General features: G+C 45.8%; 1 protein-coding gene across 3 annotated transcripts; it reads right to left on the bottom strand.

The window, feature by feature from the left end:
- Positions 1–168: 168 nt before the first annotated feature.
- EFCAB7 (EF-hand calcium binding domain 7) lies at positions 169–21,375 on the bottom strand. 3 transcript variants are annotated; one of them, XM_071565232.1, is made up of 15 exons: positions 21,123–21,375; positions 20,481–20,546; positions 17,546–17,733; positions 15,846–16,057; positions 15,675–15,761; positions 14,433–14,607; positions 13,058–13,173; positions 10,284–10,425; positions 9,245–9,354; positions 7,817–7,974; positions 7,509–7,642; positions 5,937–6,085; positions 3,337–3,546; positions 1,976–2,083; positions 169–836 (listed from the first exon to the last, which is right to left on the bottom strand). In XM_071565232.1, the coding sequence occupies exons 3-15, from the start codon at positions 17,730–17,732 to the stop codon at positions 762–764; spliced, it is 1,863 nt and encodes a 620-aa protein (XP_071421333.1). In that variant the 5' UTR covers position 17,733; positions 20,481–20,546; positions 21,123–21,375; the 3' UTR covers positions 169–761. The 3 variants fall into 3 exon arrangements, with proteins under 3 accessions (XP_071421333.1, XP_071421335.1, XP_071421334.1); XM_071565234.1 differs by having other exon boundaries at positions 21,151–21,375; XM_071565233.1 differs by lacking the exon at positions 21,123–21,375 and adding an exon at positions 21,016–21,111.

The raw sequence follows: 21,375 nt of genomic DNA, 5'->3' as shown, positions 1-21,375 counted from the left end.
GATGAATATTTTTAGTACCTTAAAGCTGGTTTTCATTGCTGTTGCAGCCTAAACTTGGTGCACTTCAGTCTCCATATTTCAGCTACCCTGGAAATAATTAATTGCTGTTAACAGTCAAGAGGCCAAGACAAACCTTCATTTTGCTCAAATGATAACATTTCCTTATTGCATATAAAAAGGCAGACTTTATTTTCTATGAAAGAGTATAAAATTAGGCAGTAATTACAGAAAAAGTGCAAGATGAGTGGTGACAGTAAGTGACAAAAAAAAAGGAAGAGAGGCAAAATAAAATCTTGAGCCTCATCCCTTTATCCTTCTCACACCAAAACCACAAGAATGTTTAATTAGGAACCCACCAGACCCATCCAGCAAAGTAAGTTTTAACTCAGTGAAGCAGTTCCAGGCTGGGATGGAACTCCAATACATGTTATGGGAAACAAGAGCATATTTAGGGAAACCAGCCTTTACAAAACACTATTATATTACAGCTGTCAGTTGTACTGCTGCTGAACAGCACTAATTTTTGTTGTGTCTCAGTGTTTTCATGCCAATAATCTATTCTGTCAAAGGTCTTTACATATTTACAGTTATCTCACCCCTGATCTATCACTGCACATGTTTCTTGACAGCCATTAGCAGGAATAGGTGACACCAGAGATGGGATTCATTGGCTTTAACAAACCACAAAGACTGGCACTGTGGCAGCTGCCAAAGCCCCTCCTGGCTCCTGGTGGTGCTCCCAAGCTCTGGAAGCAGCAGGGTTAAGGCACAAGGGAGTACACACAGGAATAAACCCACTCCTGCTGCTCCTTCAGTGGCACCACGTGCTGGCACACCTGGAGAGAGGGAGGGAAAACAGGTGAGAGACTGGGCTGGGAGAACTGGGGCCTGCTGGGCCTGGAGAACTGGGACCTGCTGGGCTGGGACAACTGGGACCTGCTGGGCCTGGAGAACCGGGGCCTGCTGGGCCGGGAGAACCGGGGCCTGCTGGGCCGGGAGAACCGGGGCCTGCTGGGCCGGGACAACCGGGGCCTGCTGGGCCGGGACAACCGGGGCCTGCTGGGCCGGGACAACCGGGGCCTGCTGGGCCGGGACAACCGGGGCCTGCTGGGCCGGGACAACCGGGGCCTGCTGGGCCGGGACAACCGGGGCCTGCTGGGCCGGGACAACCGGGGCCTGCTGGGCCGGGACAACCGGGGCCTGCTGGGCCGGGACAACCGGGGCCTGCTGGGCCGGGACAACCGGGGCCTGCTGGGCCGGGACAACCGGGGCCTGCTGGGCCGGGACAACCGGGGCCTGCTGGGCCGGGACAACCGGGGCCTGCTGGGCCGGGACAACCGGGGCCTGCTGGGCCGGGACAACCGGGGCCTGCTGGGCCGGGACAACCGGGGCCTGCTGGGCCTGGAGAACCGGGGCCTGCTGGGCCGGGACAACCGGGGCCTGCTGGGCCGGGACAACCGGGGCCTGCTGGGCCGGGACAACCGGGGCCTGCTGGGCCGGGACAACCGGGGCCTGCTGGGCCGGGACAACCGGGGCCTGCTGGGCCGGGACAACCGGGGCCTGCTGGGCCGGGACAACCGGGGCCTGCTGGGCCGGGACAACCGGGGCCTGCTGGGCCGGGACAACCGGGGCCTGCTGGGCCGGGACAACCGGGGCCTGCTGGGCCGGGACAACCGGGGCCTGCTGGGCCGGGACAACCGGGGCCTGCTGGGCCGGGACAACCGGGGCCTGCTGGGCCGGGACAACCGGGGCCTGCTGGGCCGGGACAACCGGGGCCTGCTGGGCCGGGACAACCGGGGCCTGCTGGGCCGGGACAACCGGGGCCTGCTGGGCCGGGACAACCGGGACCTGCTGGGCCGGGAGAACCGAGACCTGATGGGCCGGGAGAACCGAGACCTGCTGGGCCGGGACAACCGGGACCTGCTGGGCCGGGACAACTGGGACCTGCTGGGCTGGGACAACTGGGACCCCTTACCATCATGGATTTTGGTGCCACTTCCACAGCAAACACTGTAAGTCCCCTGCTATTTAGGCAGTTCTTACTCTGCTCATTGTTGACATGAACAATGACTTTGTTTTCAGACTGCAAGTGAAAAAACATGAAGGAATCCATCAGTGTCACTGGGTGAGGGTCTGTTCTTTCTGTAACAACCCCACATTCCTCCCGCTTCCCCTGACTTGGCTGTTTCACAGGATAGAAACACTTCAAGGATACTCTTTGAGGAGCAACAGTTTCAAGTGCTCCTTTGCACCACCAGAGCCCAGATCTACTGTCAGAAGTCACTTAAGACTCACTGAAGTGACAGAGAGCATCCAGTTGTGCCAGAGCAGACCTGCCCTTCTCTGACAGATCCCAAACATATAAATAACCCTGGAATATCCACCCTAAAGGGCGAAGTGCACATCTAAAGCCAGAATTCCAGGAGCCTCAGCACTCAGTCCTAATATTAGCCCACCAACCCATCCCCTTTTGCATGTCTGTCCTTTTAGAAATACATTTCTTGCTGTGGTCTTTGAAGATTTAAAGCACCTGAAGTTCAGCATCTTACTGAGCTGTTTATTTACTCACAGTTCCTGATACAAATGAGACAGAGCAGGAACAGCTCATTCATTATGCTCTATGCAGAAAGGTTTAAAATCTCTGCTTCTCACAACCACTTCTGCTTGGATTTACAGTTCTAGCTTGGATTGGTGGTAATCCTGTAAGACTAACCAGTTAACAATTCATCTATAACACAATCAATGCAAATCACTGCTCTTTGACTTTAATCATAGAATCGATTGGGTTGGAAAAGACCTGCAAGACTTTCTTGTGGACACTGAAAATGTAAAATGCTCTTTGTGTAATTGTATTTCCTGTTCTCAGTGTGTGTTGTCTCATATTATGATGATATTGTGTCTCCAAGAATTATCAAAATATTGAAAAATTGGAATGTGAACACAAAAATATTCAGGTCCTATGTGATATTCAGAACTGGTTGCCTCACTGTAATAATCTGTCCCTTCCATGAGCACTGATCTTTACAAGTCTGATCATTTGTCAGAAGGAGCCATGGAGTTGTTTCAACCCTGAGATGAGCTCAGTTGGTTCAAACTTGGTTGCAACAATGCCAAGGTCATGGGTTCAATCCCCTGTGTGGGCCTTTGACTTAAGAGCTGGACTCGATGATCCTTGTGGGTCCTTTCCAGCTCAGAATAGTCTGTGATGCTGTGACTTAAATGAAATAAATACAAACACTTGACATCAGCAAATGTGACGCTCCATCATGAGCAGGGAGGAAGAGCTGCCGTAGCTGCCACCCCCACGCAGTGCCCGGCAGGGGTGTGATGCCATACCTGGTTCTCGATGACAGAGGTGACCCTCCTGCCCGCCCTGAGGGTGTGCAGCAGGGTGTGCTCGGCGCCCTGCAGCGCCCTGGGCTGCCCCTGGCAGAGCACGGAGCTGCACAGAGCCCTGCTGAGCTGGGGCCCCCCTGGCTCCAGGCACACGGCCCGGAGCCGCGGCCGGCAGCGCTCGGCGAGGACGGCGATGCCAAAGGGACAGGCCTGCAAGGGAAACAGGGCTCAGCACCCACAGCCCCAGGGCTGAGCCACAACCACACACACTGCCTTGGTTTAACCCCCTTGCCAAGCCCCAACTGCCTTCCTGTCTTGGTTTGAGACCTAGGTGAACCCATAACACTTCCCTCCTCCTTTCCCCCACTCTTCCCAGCAAAAGAAAAAAAACTGAAAAGAAAGCAAGAACTCAAAAGAAACTGAAGCAAATCAGAATATACATAAATTTTCTAACAGTAACAACTACAAATGCAATTTGTACACACTATTAGGGGCACCCAGGGGGAAAAAGGGAAGAGGGAATGGGAAGGAGGAATAAGGAGGGACAAAACAAAAACCAAAGAGACAAGTACAATCAAAAACTCTAAAGAGGAAAGGAATTGGCAAAAATACAATCCCACCCCAACTCCCAAGAGAAGAAAACCAACTCCCTTTCTCCTCCTCTATGTGGCTCTGAACAAGGGAACAATGCCTGGACCCCCTCTGCTCTCCAAGCCTTGCCAGAAGAGGAAAAAAACCCCTAACTTCCTATCTCTCTCTTAGTCCTGCCCTGTTACATGGAAAACACCTGTGGAATATTTATGTAATGCCCACTTCCCTAGTTAGGACTGGTTACTAAGGGAGGCCTAAATCAAAAACTGTGACACACACACACACCTGGCCCTGCACACCAAGTGTGCCAAACCCGAGAGCTGGGGCAACCTCTGACACCAAAGAGAGCTTGGCACAAATGCCACTCAATGTGCAGTTGGGTGGATTCAGCTCCAACAAACCAAGCCCTTCCTTGGACAGCCAAATGGGCAGGAATTAATATGGAGCATGAATGTATTCCAGGAATGAACCTGTGTCTTTGCCTGTTGCTGTTTGTGCCACTTCCCACAGATTTAATCAACAAACCAAGCCCTTCCTTGGACAGCCAAATGGGCAGGAATTAAGATGAAGAATGAATATATTCCAGGAATAAACCTGTCTCTTTGCCTGTTGGTGTTTCTGCCACTTCCCACAGATTTAATCAACAAACCAAGCCCTTCCTTGGACAGCCAAATGGGCAGGAATTAAGATGGAGCATGAATGTATTCCAGGAATGAATCTGTGTCTTTGCCTGTTGCTGTTTGTGCCACTTCCCACAGATTTAATCCACCTGATGTAACAACCAGGAGTTTGCCTTTTTCCAGACACAGTAACAGCACTTCAGTTCCTTCCCAATGGCTGTTGGAATCCACCAGGATTTCTCAAGCTCTGTCTTTAATTTGTTAGAGGCTCAATGCTCCCAAAACAACACTGTTTGGAAGCAAGGAATTAAAGTGTTAAGTGATATACACAAGTTAACAGGTGGAGATTTTTAGAGCAGTGTTGTCCTTTGGAAAGCCAAGGCTGCAGCCATAAAGCAGCTGGTTTAAGGCACGGAACACCTTCCTGACATTCCCAACGGGATAAAAACCTCCCCAAAATCCTCTTTCCTGGAAAATCGCTCCCTCTGGCGGCTGAAATGCAGAAAAGCAGCTTGGCAGGGGCTCTACCGACCACAACTGGCAGGGAAAGCAGGAACTGCTCAGCACTAAATCTCCCACCACGATCCCAAGATTTCAACGAGGGATAGTTGGTATCTCTCATACCGACTGGTTTTGGGTCTGCATGAATTTGTTTCACACAGATATTTCATACAGTGGCTACACTGAGCTGTTACATAAAGTTAAATGGCATTATTAGACTATGATTCAAAAAGTCTTTTCTTGGTGATGTAACTTAAATGATTTCTTTTTTTTTCTTCATTAAAGAGGTCCTCTTTCTTTAGTGAGAACTATTACCATCAAAACAAACAATATTTTTGTAAACATAAACTTAAAAGAAAATAAAATAATAAAATCTCTAATTGTGTATGAACATTAGAAAAATCATCCCTGAGCCTGTAAGTAAACAGTGTGTCACCCAAAGCCTCTACATGAAAATTTTATGTTGAACACCTTCAGATACTGTTGTGAAAATCAAAACCAATAAAAATAGTCGTGTCTGAAAACCAGGAATTCTGAATAATGTGGAAAGAATTATCTTACCCACTTTTGCTGTGGTTTGGGCCAGGAAAGTGACCTTTTTAAGGAGAGCAAGTCCTGCATTTTGTGTTTGCTGAGAGGTCACAGTTTGGCATCACTGTCAAGGGGCATAAATCCTTTCAACAGGTAACACTCTCCTCTACAAACCCACACAACCCTGGCCTTCTCTACAGCAAAAGGAAGGTTCCCTCTCCTCTTCCAGCACTCCAAGTGTTACCCTGAGGCACAGGACATTAAAATGACAGTGCAAACCCTGAGTTACCCCTGTCTGGAGTGAATCCCTGATGGATTCACAAACAGGAGCACGTTTTGGCTTTGTGACCCCCATACCTCTGTCCTTTCCAAGGCCTTGTTGTAGCCCAGAGCCAACAGAGTGACCCAGAGGTCCCTGGGATCCCCCTCAGGGTCAGTGGCTTCCATGAGGGTCAGATCCAGAAAGCCTTGCCTCGTTAGTTCATTCCTCTTCATCTCAAAATTCTCTGTTTAAAAGGAAAAGGAAGGAGCACTCAAAGGTCTTTCCAAAGCCAAACCCTCCTCATGTTAACAAGGTTTGAAAGATGGAGCTGTTTTGGGGCTCTCCAATATTATTTGGGAAAGACTGTCCTTGTCCAGGCATGTGCTCCTTACAGAGCTTCCCTGTGGATTTTGGACAATCCCTACAAACAGCTGTTCCCTTGGATAACCCAAAAGAGGCTGAGATTTCCAAACAGAAACAGTTCATGTGGATTTTTTCTTTTCTTTTTGTTAAAAGTTTGTGGCTGAGCTTTGCAGAATGGGGTATTTTAGGAATGGGAAATGCAAGTCAGCTGGAACCCTTAGTGCTTGAGGTCCTTGATACAGAAATGATTTACTTAGTTCCTACAAAGCAATAAAATTCCAGTAATCCCAACACCCTTCTCTAGAGAGAATATCACAGATATCCCTCTAATGTCAGCAAACACATAATTGAAATGTCCTGGTGTCAGAGAGTTTTAAAAATGGTTTGCTCATCTTCATAACAATGCTAAATCTTTACTATATATTATTAAAAAGGGATTACCAATTTAATAAATCTACCTAAGGGTACAGATGCTGTAATAAATGGCTTGAACTTTGCTGTCAAGATTTATGGTATTTGTCTGAACCCTTTCAACTGATTAATGACCTGGTAAAACATTCACCAGATTCCCCTTTCCTCCCTTATTTATTCCCACATATTTACCCCTCCTGCTTGTGTGGAGATCAGAGCACAGAGGCTTCACCCTGACAGAGTCCAAGTGTGGAAAAGCAGGGAGGAAATAGAGGAGAAACTCAGCCATAGAAAAGGATTTTGTATCAGCTTTCCATCAGCTGGGAAAAAGTCCAACAGCTTGGAGTGTTTGGGGGAGAAATAATGAGTAGGATTTGCCAGATCTGAAGTATTTTGGTCAGAGTGTGTCACAGCCTACAGGGAATTATGTCCAACATGGCATGGGCTGATACACAATGAAACAATCCACATAAACTCTGGGAGCCACTTTTATCATGTCCACACTCATTAAATGTCCCTCTCAACTCCCTGTGAGACATGAGAGCAGGACCAGCCTAATCTGCACAAAGGAGTGGATTAAACAAATACCTGTTATGGTTTCATTCCCCACATCAGCCAGGATTAGAAAGCCTGAAGGTTTTGGCAGCTACAAAACAATAAGGAATGGGCAGAACTCTCTCAGCAGAAGGTCAGTGGCACACACAGCAGAATGAGGCAAAACAAAGGACAGGAGACTGGAAGAGGAAAAAAAGAAAACAAAGGGAGAAGAGAACAATATCTAGGTGTGTTCTCAGAACAGGATACAAATACTCAGTTCTTCCAAACTATACACACACAGCCTGGAAGCAGATTGATAGTCCAATTAGTTTTATTAATCACAGGAGTGAACTCACCCTTGCACACAGCCCATGCCTCCTCATCACACTTCTCCCCACTAGTCCTCAGCTCAAAGAAGTTGTACTCCTCCAGGCTCAGCAGGCCATTCCCATCCAGATCTATTGTCTCAAACACATCCAACAAAGCAGCTCTACAAGATGAAAAAGGCAGAACTATTTCCAAAGGCTTCTTTTCCCTTTCCTGTCTCACAGCACTGTCAGAACTGCTCAGTGCCTTAGGAATGTTCTGTACAGAGCACTTTAGGAAGATGCAGCTGTTCAAAAGCTGTAGCCACACTTTTACAGAGTTTGGGGATGTGCCTCACCTGAACTCCTCGGTGAGGGCCAGCTCTCCATCCTCATCCCTGTGCAGCAGCTCTGCTTCCCCAGGAATGGGAGCCTTCCTCTTCCTCAGCCTGCAGCCCGTTGTGAATGGGAGCAGCCAGTAGAGCCCCGGGCCCAGCTCCCCCCGCCAGCCACACACCTGGACACAGCACAGCCCATCAGCCCTGCCCAGGGGGCCTGTCCTGTCACAGCAATGCCCACACAGCAGTGATGGACCCTCTGGGACTGCTGGGAATGCTGGGCTCTGTCCCTGGGAATGCTGGGCTCTGTCCCTGGGAATGCTGGGCTCTGCCCCTGGCAGTGCTGGGCTCTGTCCCTGGGAATGCTGGGCTCTGTCCCTGGGAATGCTGGGCTCTTCCCCTGGGAATGCTGGGCTCTGTCCCTGGCAGTGCTGGGCTCTGTCCCTGGGAATGCTGGGCTCTGCCCCTGGCAGTGCTGGGCTCTGTCCCTGGGAATGCTGGGCTCTGTCCCTGGGAATGCTGGGCTCTGTCCCTGGGAGTGCTGGGCTCTTCCCCTGGCAGTGTTGGGCTCTGTCCCTGGCAGTGCTGGGCTCTGTCCCTGGCAGTGCTGGGCTCTGTCCCTGGGAATGCTGGGCTCTGTCCCTGGGAGTGCTGGGCTCTGTCCCTGGGAATGCTGGGCTCTGTCCCTGGGAATGCTGGGCTCTGTCCCTGGGAATGCTGGGCTCTGTCCCTGGGAATGCTGGGCTCTGTCCCTGGCAGTGCTGGGCTCTGTCCCTGGCAGTGCTGGGCTCTGTCCCTGGGAATGCTGGGCTCTGTCCCTGGCAGTGCTGGGCTCTGTCCCCAAAGGTGCCATTTTAAAGACACAAAAACTAGTGAAACTTTTATAAATAAAATTAAAAAAAAAACATACAGGAGCAGCGATGAGGAAAACAAGTTAATGCTGCCACTTCTCCTGCCTTATTTCTGCCAGAGGATGAGAATATTCCTATCAGGGTGCACTGTGAAGTTCAAAATTATATATGGCAACTTCAAAATTACATATGGCAAGGAGAAAATTATATATGGCAAAGAGAAAATTATATATGGCAACTTCAAAATGGTATTTGGCAAGGAGAAAGCAAATTAAAGGAAATTTTAATGACTGTTGCCTTTGCAATTTTGGGTTGGCAGGTGCAGGAGTGAAGTGGGTTTCCAGAGAGTCTGTAAATGTAACCAGCAACTCAGCAGTGCTGCCAACATGGGTCTCCCAAGAATTCCAGGAAACTTCCACACAAGGCCTTGCAATCCTGTTGCATCCACCCTTGCACAGGTGCTGCCAGTTTTGAAAGGGAACATGCACAGGACAAGGCACAGTTTGGGTTCCTCTCAAACACACAGAACTCCCCCAGGCAGCATTAACACACACTAATGAAGGAACAATTAAAACAGGAACACAACAAACCCTCTGACCTCTTTGTCCTGTAGGTCAGTAAAGCTCACAAGCTGTAGGTCCTCCTGGGTTTCATTCTCCTTCAGAATAAACAAAGCTGTATCCACTGCCAACCAATGGCAAGATCTTCCTAAAAAGAAAAATATTCCACACATAAAGGCTTCATGATGGTTTTCTTTGAACCCTAAAATAGGTATTTCCATGGTATTTATCATGTTGATCCCTGTTAGGGTAAAATGGAAAATAAGAATCCATTGTATGATATTGGGATTTCCTTCCTATTTGGGGCAATCAGAGAAACTGTTCCAAGTCTTATGATTATCTTACAGATAATTATTACTACTAATAGTTCTATCATTAAGGATCAAGAATACCAAGTAGTGGCCACACACCACACAAACTTGTTCCAAATCTGAGGACATTTCTCCCCTATAAAGGCCCTTGCTGGAGTGAATCCCTCCCTCACACACCAGCACTGGGCCTTTCTCTCCACAGCAACACACAAAGGTATTTCTACATCAGGACAATAATTATCCTCCAAAATTAGAATGTTTTACACAACAGACAAGTTGGTTTTGGTGACAGAGAATGCCTGGACTGTCTAAGGCACAGGCTGAAAGGGTGCCAGATAAACCCCCAGTTCTGAGCAGAGCACTGAGACATCCCCAAATCTGTTAAATTACCCAAACCTGTCAGATTCAGATCCCTTTTCCTCACTGAGTTCTGTTGATGAGCTTCCCACTTCAGCCAGGCAGTAACTGGGAAATGCCTATTTGCCATCACTTAATTGCAGAGCAGTTTTTATCACCAAGCTCAGCCACAATCAATCACCACCCTGGAGCACAACAGAGGAGTCTGAACCAGCTCTAGATCTGATGTTACAGGATGAGAGAGGGAATCATCTCCTTGGAGAGAGAACAACTCCAGTGCAGCAAAAAGATGAAGCCTCTTGGTAAATCACAAAGCCAACAGTGTTTGGAAAGCACAGACTGATCCCAGGGGGATCTAATGCTGAGCTGCACTCTTTGAAGAGGAAAAATGAAATAAAAACACACTCACCTTCCACCTGGGGAACATTTAAAGGCCTGATGGTAACACAAACTGAGGAGCTCTGAGGGAGGTGCAGCCTGTACTTGTGACTGATGATTTCACCATCTTCTTCCAGGTAGAAGCATCCTTTGGACTGTGCACAGTGCCACTCCTGGGAACCAAGCAAATATTAGACGTGGCTCCATCTCTGAGCAAGATAAAAGCACCTTCTCTGAAATACTAATTGATTTTATTAGTTAATAAATCCTGCAGAAAATACACCACGAGATACAGCACTTTTCTTTTTTCTTTTTAACAAAAAGAATTAGCTCCAATAACCCTTTTTGCAGCCAATTAACAAGGCCATCTAAAAATTTTATCCTGATCTTTATCCCTGAAACCAGTGACAGGACAAGCAAAAGGGGACCAATCAATAATAATAATTAGGAAAGGATTCCTAATTAATTCCCACCGTTCCTGGGAATTAATGGTGAGAGTGAAATGTGGAGCAACAGGTGGGGCTGTGTCAGTCACTCAGGGGCAATGGGAGTTGGGATTAAAGTGGAGGAACAGAAAGGAACTTTAGAAAGCACTGCTGATGTTCAGCCTGTTGACTCATTCCCACTCCCAGTCAACTCTTTATTCCCATATTTCCATGACTCCAAACTTCACCTCCACTCCACATTTGTCCTTAAAACTTGCTGGGATAAGTGGTTGTTTGCCCATTTAGTTTAATACCTGACAAAAATGTTGGGCAAAAAAAGGTGGATCAAAGCTTTAGGAAATCCAATCCTGAACTGTTGTTCTTGCAGGGAGCATAAGGTGGTGCTACATGCCCTAAATTATCCTTGTCAAATTACAAACAGGGACACTTGGGAAGCTGAAAGATGTTTTTTTTCTGGTTGGATTTTACTGTGTCAGTGAAAGCACAACAGAAGTTGTTCAGTAACAGCTAAAGCAGGAAATGACTGTGTTAGAAATGCTCATTGCAAAGGAATTCAGGCACCACCTGCTGCTGGGCCCTACAACTGAAGTTATCACTGACATTGTCACACACTGGTGCAGAATTCCAGTTAAAATAATGTTTGTGAGAGGAATTGTGCCTATGATTAAAGCAAAGGGCTCCATTTCAGCACATGATACACCTTTTTTTTGCTGATGTCTTTCAGTCTTGACTAAAACCAACACCAAGAACGCTCTGCAGAAATTGAACATCTCCATCACTTTCCATGGATTGGGATTCAGCTGCAGTTGAAGCCCAACAGGACAACATGATGTTTATCCACACCTCTAACTGGTTATTTTTTACTCCCAGCATTTATTGACATGGCTTTGAACACATCCCAAAACTCCACTGACCAAAAGAAAACACAGGGAAGAATGTACTAGGAATATTTTCTATTTTTAAAAGGTTTTTTAATTTAGACATTCAGCATGTTCTGATTTCCACTGTTTTCCTCTGCCAGAAATGTTACAGGAGCTTTGGTCCAACCTCCCCATGGAAATGGCAAATATTTTGTTACTGACTCAAACAGGTAAACAGCAGAAAAAAGGAATATATATTTCTGAATACAGGATGAGTGAGAAGAATCTTTGGGTGCTGGATTCTGATCCACACCACAAATGGTATTTATTCATTTGATTCTGACAGATAAATAAATAAAGTTTATAAAAATTACTGGTTCTACATGTTTATTGATTGATTTCAGGGTTTGAATGATGCTCATCAATACTGATTGGGATCTGCAGGTGCTTTTTTTCCCCTTTTTTCAGTCAGTTCTCTCTGGTTTGTGCAAAGAAAGAAGCCAACCCTGGGCTGTGTGTGCTGGTTTCACACCCCACACATCATGTTTGAACAAGGTGAAATTGCAGGTTAAATTGCATGAAGGTCCAGATACCTAAACAGACTGCAAAAAATTCCTCTGAGAGGATGTTTTTAAATTTTAATATAGAACAAATGTCACTGTATAGCAGCGTGGAAGATATAAAGGGCTTCAGAGTTCAATAACAAATCCAGAGTTGTTATTTGAAACAAAAATGTAGCTCCTGAGAACAATCAGTTCAGTTTTCCAGCAGCAGTTACACTGTGTGGTCATAACCATTTTTTCCCCTTTTATACAAGAGTCTCAAGGTGCACATTTTTAATGTATCTGAGCAGTTTCCAGTTAATGTTTTATATTCCTGCAGCTATTATTTTCTGGTGAAAGAAAACTAGTAAAGGTTCAGTCAAGAAAGGGAAAACAAAGGAAAAAGATCAATATTAACACTCTGCAAATATTGACTTAGCAAAGTGACTTTGTTGTCTCTCTCCCACAGGAATTTATATTGAATGAGTGATTTATTTAAAAGAAAATACTGATAGAACATATTAGTCTAACTAAAAATCAATATTTTCAGGCCACAGCATATATGTTATTTATTTCCAATTACCTTTCATGTAAAGGTTTATGATACACAATCTTTCAGGCTACTTAAGCATTTAAAGTTCTCACCAACCTAATAAATTATTAAACTTTAAATTCCTCAAGAAGTCATTAAAACACTTTCTCCAACAGTGGTTCCATTTATAAAAAAACACACTTTGTTCTATTAAACCTTCACACCTGAAAAATTATTTCCAATAACTGGATGTCAGCAAAACCAACAGTATATAAAAATGTTAATAATAACACACACACCAAGAAGCCCCTCAGTAGTTTACAGCTAAACTATAAATAAAACATAAAGAGCCATTTTTCTCTGGTTTTTGGCTTGTTTAAAATGCAGCAGCAAGTGAGGAAAACAGAACAAATTCAGGGTGATACCTTCATTGTGTGAGGATCCAGCAGGTTTGTGTCCCTGGTGCTGGTGGCACTGACAGTGACAGTGACAGTGGTGCCACTGTGGGCTGAGCAGGGTCTGGCAGGAGCTCTGCTGTCACCTACAAACACAGAGATTTGGTCACAATGACATTATTTCAACCCACTCCTGGTGCTGTTCAGCATAAACCCTGTGTTTGTGAGCACACAGAGACTGGATGACAGGAAGTTCCCTCCACTGCTGTTTTGTCAGGTTTTTTTGGCCAGGATTGAAGCAACTTCAACCAGCCCAAATTCCATGCAAGGATTTCATTTGTCACCTGTGGGGTTTATCCAGTTTGGGATGTTTTTTAAGCATCTTTGTAACTCCAGGAAGAACATTAAACTCTCCTATTGATTGTGCTCCAAGAGCAGCCTCAATAATTGAAACAAACACACTGTTTATTGATAAGTGTTTAAGGTTTCATCTCTGATCTGGGAAGGAAATAAAGAACTTGTCTATGTTGCAACACCTGAGCATTCATTTTCTCTCTTCCCTCTGGGCTGTGTCACAGAACAGCCAAAAAAACCCACCCTTAGGAATGTGAGAACTCCCAGGCACTCAGCAATAGGACAAGAGGGCACAACTCAAGCTCTGCCAGGGGAAATTTAAGTTGGAAATCAGAAAAAAAATTCTTTGCAGAGAGAGTGCTCAGGGATTGGAATGGGCTGCCCAGAGAGGGGGTGGATTCCCCATCCCTGGAGGTTTTGAAACTGAGATTGAACGTGGCACTGAGTGCCATGATCTGGTAAAGGGACTGGAGCTGGACCAAGGGTTGGACTTGATGATCTTGGAGGTCCTTTCCAACCCAATCCATTCTGTGATTCTGTGATTCTATGGATGTGGCACTGAGGGAGAATCCACCATGTCTTGATCCAACCCTACTGTGAGAATCCACCACGTCTTGATCCAACCCTACTGTGATCACCAGCCCAGGGCACTCCGTGCTGGGCTGGTGATCACAGTAGGGTTGGATCAAGGGTTGGATTTGATGATCTCAGAGGTCTCTTCCAACCCAATCCATTCTGTGATTCTGTGATTCTATGGATGTGGCACTGAGGGAGAATCCACCACGTCTTGATCCAACCCCACTGTGATCACCAGCCCAGGGCACTGAGTGCCCTGGGCTGGTGATCACAGTAGGGTTGGATCAAGGGTTGTTCTTGATGATCTTGGAGGTCTTTTCCAACCCAATCCATTCTATGATTCTGTGATACTGAGATATTTATCTGATTGTCACTGTAGGAATTATATCAGTCAAAAACATCCTCACTGAGCTGAGAAAAATCCACCAAAAACTCCACTGCTCATCAACCCAGAGAGAATGAGGGATACAAATACCTTTTGGCAGTCTGGTCTCAGTTTTCCTGGAGGGTTTGGGGGATGGCTTGGACACTTCAGAGGGGGTTTCAGTTTGATTGCCAAGCTGCTGCTGCCTCAGTCTGCTGTCCCCCTGCAGCCTGGCCCTGGCTGCCCTGCAGCACTGCTCCCTGCTGCCCAGGTACAGGGCACAGAACTTGAAAGAGAAAAGAGACCAAAAAAACCCCCCTAGTTTTGTGAAATTTTTTAAATTTCTTTGCAAAGTGTTGTTTGCACAGCAGGGACACTAAACAGCATAAAGTGCCACTTTGTCCCAGGAAAAATTGTCTAGTAATGATAGAAATGAGTGTGCCATGAGTTAGAGTCATATATTAAACTAAGCCAGACACTTCAACAGGATGAAATGGTAAAGATCCAAGATTTGGAGAACTGGGGCCAAGGTTTTACAAGTTTGACAGGTCATGACACTGAACAGAGAAAAGGCAGAAGTCCAACAGTGATGAAGATGCTTCAAGACCACCCCGAGGGATGAAGTCAGGAGAGCACCACCCAAATTTCAAGCCAAAAGGAAAGCTCTGCCCAAGACTTCCCCCAGTCATTAATATGGAAATTAGAGGGTGTTAACTGTGAACTTAAGGCTATAAATGGTTTATTTTACACAAACAAGTTAGGCAAGTTTTTGCCCAGTGTGAACTGGCTGTGCCTCCAACGTTGTCAATAAATACCTTGCTGCTGTTAGAACACAAAACTTTCTCTTAGCAGTTATTTTTGTGGCATTTTTGCTTATCAGAACTGCACAGAGAGACAGGCAACTGCTCAGGGAAACAGCCTCTCTCCTGGTTGTAAGCAGTAAAATTACCCTTGGCAGGGAAAGGATAAGTCAGTGGATGTATTTTCAATATTAATTTTAATTTTCATGAATCACAGGACCCACCACACTGAAATGGAGCCATGACTCAACAAGGAGGCCCAAATATTGAATAAAACGCAGTGTGACTTTCAACCCAGCAGCTGATTTATATTTCTTTCTAGAAATTTGAAGACTGATTTTTAACAAAGGTTTCTTCCTAGTTTTCCTCCTGTGAAATCAAACAAACCTTTGTGGGATGTTTATTCAGTTCAAAACTTGGTCATAAGCACTTTGGGATCCTGGGTAAGATGATCAACAGACACATGGAGGTGGTGATATTGAGTTTGATGATATTCACAGTGTCAATAACAGCAAACCAGTAACACAAAAACAAGAATCTCTGTTTGCCAGACCTTGTTGTAATCAAGTTTGCCACTGCAGTTGAAATCAGCTTGTTCAGTAATGGTGTTCACTTCATCCCAAGTCATTTTATCACCTCTCTGAAATAAAAAAAAAACAAACACAAACAACTCAGTTTGGGTTCATTCCTAAAGATGGATAATTGAGCTTCTACTGGTACTTACTGTGGTAAGGATTTTATATAATTCATCATGTAAAATATATCCAGTCTTCTCTGTGTCTATTTTCCCGAATGCTTCAAGCAGTTCAGTTTTTGTAGCTGGCTTTTCTTCCTTTAAAATAGCACAAAAATCATCAAAATTCAGTGTGGTTGTTTGTGAAGTCCAGTATTTGTTGATGGTCTTCTGGGATGGGTTTCTCCCAGCCTGCTGAAGTACTGAGGAATAAAACACAATATTAACCACATATTCCAGCTGTCACAAAGGAGTTTTCTCACAACATCCTTGAATCACTTTCCACGTTCAGACTTTTGTTTTTTAAGCCAAATCACTCCAAGGGAAAGTGGGTCTGAAGGACAGTTTTTGTTGTAGTCCCAATCAAAATACCCACAAATTCAATCTCAAGTGTAAAATCCAACCTGTATCCAGTGTCTGAATATCAAGAACACATTGTTTGTAATCCTGCACATAATTAGATCCTATTTCCACTAAAAGCTACAGAAATCTTTCCACTTAGTTTGCCAAAACCTGAGATCTGCTGTAGAATTTATCTTAATTTTATGTCACATCTATGCCTTTGAACTTATCCATTCCAATTACACAACATGAAAGGAAAAATGACACCAACAGACACACTTAAGGCCAACAGCCAACACCACACAGGCAACCAGTGCCAGGATCTCACACCTGGCATTCTCCTGCTTTGCTGGGTCTGGTTTGCCTCTTCAAAGTCTTTACTGAGAACATCCTTTCATCAGTTTTCAGTGTGAGGAAGGGATTGTGTTGAACTGAAATGAAACTCAAGGGCACAGTCTATCTGAAACCAGAGGGATGCTTTTGTATCTTGGAATAATCAAGTCTTTAGAGAAGCACAAGAGGTCCTTCACCTCCTTAAGTTTCCCAAACAAAGGTTAAGTGTCTCCAACACCTTTATTTAGTGCACCTGAAGCAGTCAGAGAATTTTTTCCTGTTTTAGTGTTGACAGGAACTACTCACACACAAACACAGTCTGGACTAAACAACTGGAAACCTTTTACAGGAACTACTCACACACAAACACAGCCTGGACTAAACAACTGGAAACCTTTTACAGGAACTACTCACACACAAACACAGCCTGGACTAAACAACTGGAAACCTTTTACAGGAACTACTCACACACAAACACAGTCTGGACTAAAAACTGGGAACTTTTCACTTCATTCTATGGCAGCATTTTAATCCAGCAGGAGCTGAACTAAAGAGTGAGAGTTTTTATGGAGCACCAGTGATGGTGATTTTCTGTGCCATTGCCCAACCTAAACTGGACTGAGACCACTCACACTGGTGACTTACAGAGAAAAGGCTCTGTCTGATATTCCCACTTCCATGTGTCATCCAACACCCAGCAACAAAGATTAAGGATTTCAGGAAAATTAAAAATTTTGAGGAATGGCAGTTCCTATAAACTTTGAAAAAAATCACTATGTGATATTTTATAATAGGAAAACACCTTCAAAGACACTTGAAATCTGAAGCTTATCCAAAACCAGTGTAAAATCCCTAAGAGATACATCCACCACCAATTCAAGTCTGAATTTATCCAAAATTACTGTGAATTCCTTACAACAGTTTCTGGTCTCTGCACTGGGACACTCTCAGTGCTTGTGAGGTCCCCACTGTCACTGTCACACACAGCAGTTCAGGGGGAAGGATCAAATCCTTACCCAAGCTCAGCTGCTCCCTGGATTTGATATTTTCCAAGCTGCTTTTTAGGACAGTCAGATAAGCTGCTCTGCAGTCCATGTAGAAATTTGCTTCTTCTGTATCCTGGGACTTCTTCCCTTGGGAATTGTCCAGGTGTGAGGCTCTCTGAGCAGGGAGGGATGTGTTAATCCCAGGAATGCTGGCCATGCTGTCAGGGACACAATTACACAGGGAAATTATTACCTGCTTAATAATAATAATTAAATTTGTTATTTAATATTTGTTCCTGCTTAAAAATTCCTCTCTTTGTCCTGGGAAACACAAACAGGCACCAGTTATCCTAAATTTTAGGTCATGCCTTTCCCATTCCCTAAATCTGGGATGGGAATATCTGTCTATATTTGTAGGCAGCACCATGAGACCCACACAAAAATTCCTTGAGCTCTACTTATTGGTCACTGTTTAGTCTTCATTGGCAGTAAAAAGTTTGATTTTATTGTATTTTATTTGGCATTACAATTAGGGTTAGGGTATTACATTATATTATATATAATATATATAATTATAATATAATTTACAACATGGTTGTATATTATGTAATATATGATATGCATTATGTATATGAAATATAATATTATGGTTATATATTATGTAATATATGATATGCATTATATATATGAAAGATTATGTATTACATTATATGATATAAAATATATATTGTTGTATTTGACAACATTGTATGTTATATATGATGCAATACATTATATGCATTATATATATGAAATATATTATTACATTATATAAATATATATAATTATAATCTACAACATTGTATATTATATGTGATGTAATATATTATATGCTTTATATATATATGAAATAAAATATTACATTATATGATATAAAATATATATAATTATAATCTACAACATTGTATGTTATATATGATGTAATATATTATATGCTTTATATATATATGAAATAAAATATTATTACATTATATGATAGAAAATATATATAATTATAATCTACAACATTGTATGTTATATATGATGTAATATATAATATGCATTCTATACATTAAATATAATATTGTATATATAGTATTAAATAGCAAATATTTTTGAAAGCATAAAAACACATTTTCCCATTATCTGTGAAACAAACCATTGCTTTCCATGTTTCCTCTTTCACAGTTGTAATAATAAAACATATGGATAATCATATAAATCAATAAAACATATGGATAATGGTGAAACTGGGGGGAAATGCAACTCTTAGTCCCTCAAGTTAAGAATATAATTCTACTTCTAAGAGTTGTCTAAATATAAATAAAAATGAATGTGCATAAAATTTTGAGCATCTTGGACCATTTAAGTACAAGACCCATATAACTAAAAATGAATGGAAAAAACCATGAAACTCATTTTTTCCCCCATTATTAAGCCAATTCCAAGCAGTAGCTGATGCTGTTTGCTCACCAATGGCCAGCAAACTGTACCAGCAGCTTTCTGCTTTTTTCCAAGGGTGATTAAGGTTTTTAGAAGGCCACCACAGAGGGACACTAAATCCTGCTGTGCTGTTGCTCTAACAGCCTCTTGTATTATTTTACCCAATGTTGACTTCAGAAAATATATTCCAGTATAATAAATTGAATATCTCAAGTTCAGCAACAAGACAACAGCATCAGAGGGTCCCCTCCAGGACTCATTGGGTTTTGACTCGGGAGGCCTAAATCACCTGCACCTTGGTGAGTTATACAGGTCTTTTCCTCTTGGGAAAGGAAGATAATAATCCTTATCATGGATGAAGTACCCTATTTGTAATACCCAGCCCGCCTGGCTGACACTTTAATATTACACAGGCACCAGAAAGACCCCACAGGGACCCCCTGACACAGCCTGGCTCCTGCAAACGGGTGTCACAATAATTAAGCACCAGTGTTACACACACAGAGTGGAACTGGGGGGAAAGTCAAGGAGGAAAAGAAGAATAAATGTTAATTTTCCAGTAACTAGTTTGTAAAATGTGAACTCTCCTTTGTACTCCTTGGACTCCCCGTTAACTGAGATATTTCTTGTGTGGGCCACAGTTCTGCCAAGAAGTGCTTGCTGCCAGTCCATGGCTGGGAAATGAGGGAGTGAGGGCTCAGTGCCAGCTCTGCCCCATGGCCCAGCCTGGGACACTCACACTGGGAAAGGGACACTGCAGACAGAACAGATGGAGGGGGCAATGTGGCCTGGGCTCTCAGACTGAGAGAGGGCAGGGATGGGTGGGATACTGGCATGAAATCCTTCCCTAGGAGGGTGGGCAGGCCCTGGCACAGGTGCCCAGAGAAGCTGTGGCTGCCCCATCCCTGGGAGTGTCCAAGGCCAGGCTGGGGTACCCTGGGACAGTGGGAGGTGTCCCTGCCATGGCAGGGGTGGGACTGAGTGGGCTTTGAGGTCCTTCCAACCCAAACTATTCTGGGATTCTGTGGAGTGGGAGGACGACACAGCCAAACTATTACCTTCAAATTTTGTTTTATGATTCTAACAAATAAAAAACATCTTCCAGACAGGAATTAAGTTACAGAATCCTTGAGGTTGGCAAAGCCCTCCCAGCCCATGGAGCCCACCCTGTGCCTGATGCCCACCTTGGCAAAGCCCTCCCAGCCCATGGAGCCCACCCTGTGCCCGATGCCCACCTTGGCAAAGCCCTTCCAGCCCATGGAGCCCACCCTGTGCCCGATGCCCACCTTGGCAAAGCCCTCCCAGCCCCTGGAGCCCACCCTGTGCCCAATGCCCACCTTGTTCCCCAGCCCAGAGCACTGAGTGCCACGGCCAGTCCTGCCTTGGGCACCTCCAGGGCTGGGCACTCCAAACCTCCCTGGGCAGCCTTTCCAAGGCCTGACCACCCTTTCTGTGAATAAACTCTCCCAAATATCCCAAGTCAGGCCCTCACAACAACACTGACCTTCCGGGCCGAGGCTCATCCGCGGGGCAGGCACAGCTGGCACAGGAGCTGCTCCGGCCTCGACACCTGAAATGAGGAGACGTCACCTCAGGGCGCTCTCACCTCCCTGCCCAGGGGCTCTCGGGGATGGATTTACCACATCCCGTGGAAAACATCACAATCCCATTCCCCCAGCAGGCCTGAGGGGAATCACCTCCCGCTGCCCGAGGGGAATCGACTCCCGCCGCCCTGAGGGGAATCGGCTCCCGCTGCCCGAGGGGCATCACCTCCCGCTGCCCGAGGGGCATCACCTCCAGGTGCCCTGAGGGGAATCGGCTCCCGCTGCCCTGAGGGGAATCACCTCCCGGTGCCCTGAGGGGAATCGACTCCCGCCGCCCTGAGGGGAATCGGCTCCCGCTGCCCGAGGGGCATCACCTCCCGCTACCCGAGGGGCATCACCTCCAGGTGTCCGAGGGGAATCACCTCCCGCTGACCGAGGGGAATCGGCTGCGGTTGCCCGAGGGGAATCACCTCCCGCTGCCCTGAGGGGAATCACCTCCAGGTGCCCGAGGGGAATCGGCTCCCGCTGCCCGAGGGGCATCACCTCCCGGTGCCCGGGCGGCCCTGAGGGGACGCGTTCGGCCGCCCCAGCCCAGCCCGTACCGCGGACGGCGGGGCCCTCAGAGCCGACCTGGCCCCGGGTTGGGCCCTCAGAGTCGAACGGGGATGTGGGCGCCGAGAGCAGGACGGGGCCCGGCGTAGGCCCCAGATCCGAGCAGGGCCCTGTGGGGGCCCCCCAGAGCAGTACAGGGCCCCGTACAGACCCCCAGAGCCGGGCAGGGCCCCGTACAGACCCCCGGAGCCAAACACGCCTCTGTGCCGGCCCCGCCACCCTCACGGGTTCAGCCCCGCCTCC

Source organism: Pithys albifrons, chromosome 10 (assembly GCF_047495875.1).
Source record: "Pithys albifrons albifrons isolate INPA30051 chromosome 10, PitAlb_v1, whole genome shotgun sequence".
Taxonomy (NCBI): Eukaryota; Metazoa; Chordata; class Aves; order Passeriformes; family Thamnophilidae; genus Pithys; species Pithys albifrons.
The sequence above is the reverse complement of the archived record's forward strand: the minus strand, read 5'-3'. Positions and strand labels throughout refer to the sequence as shown.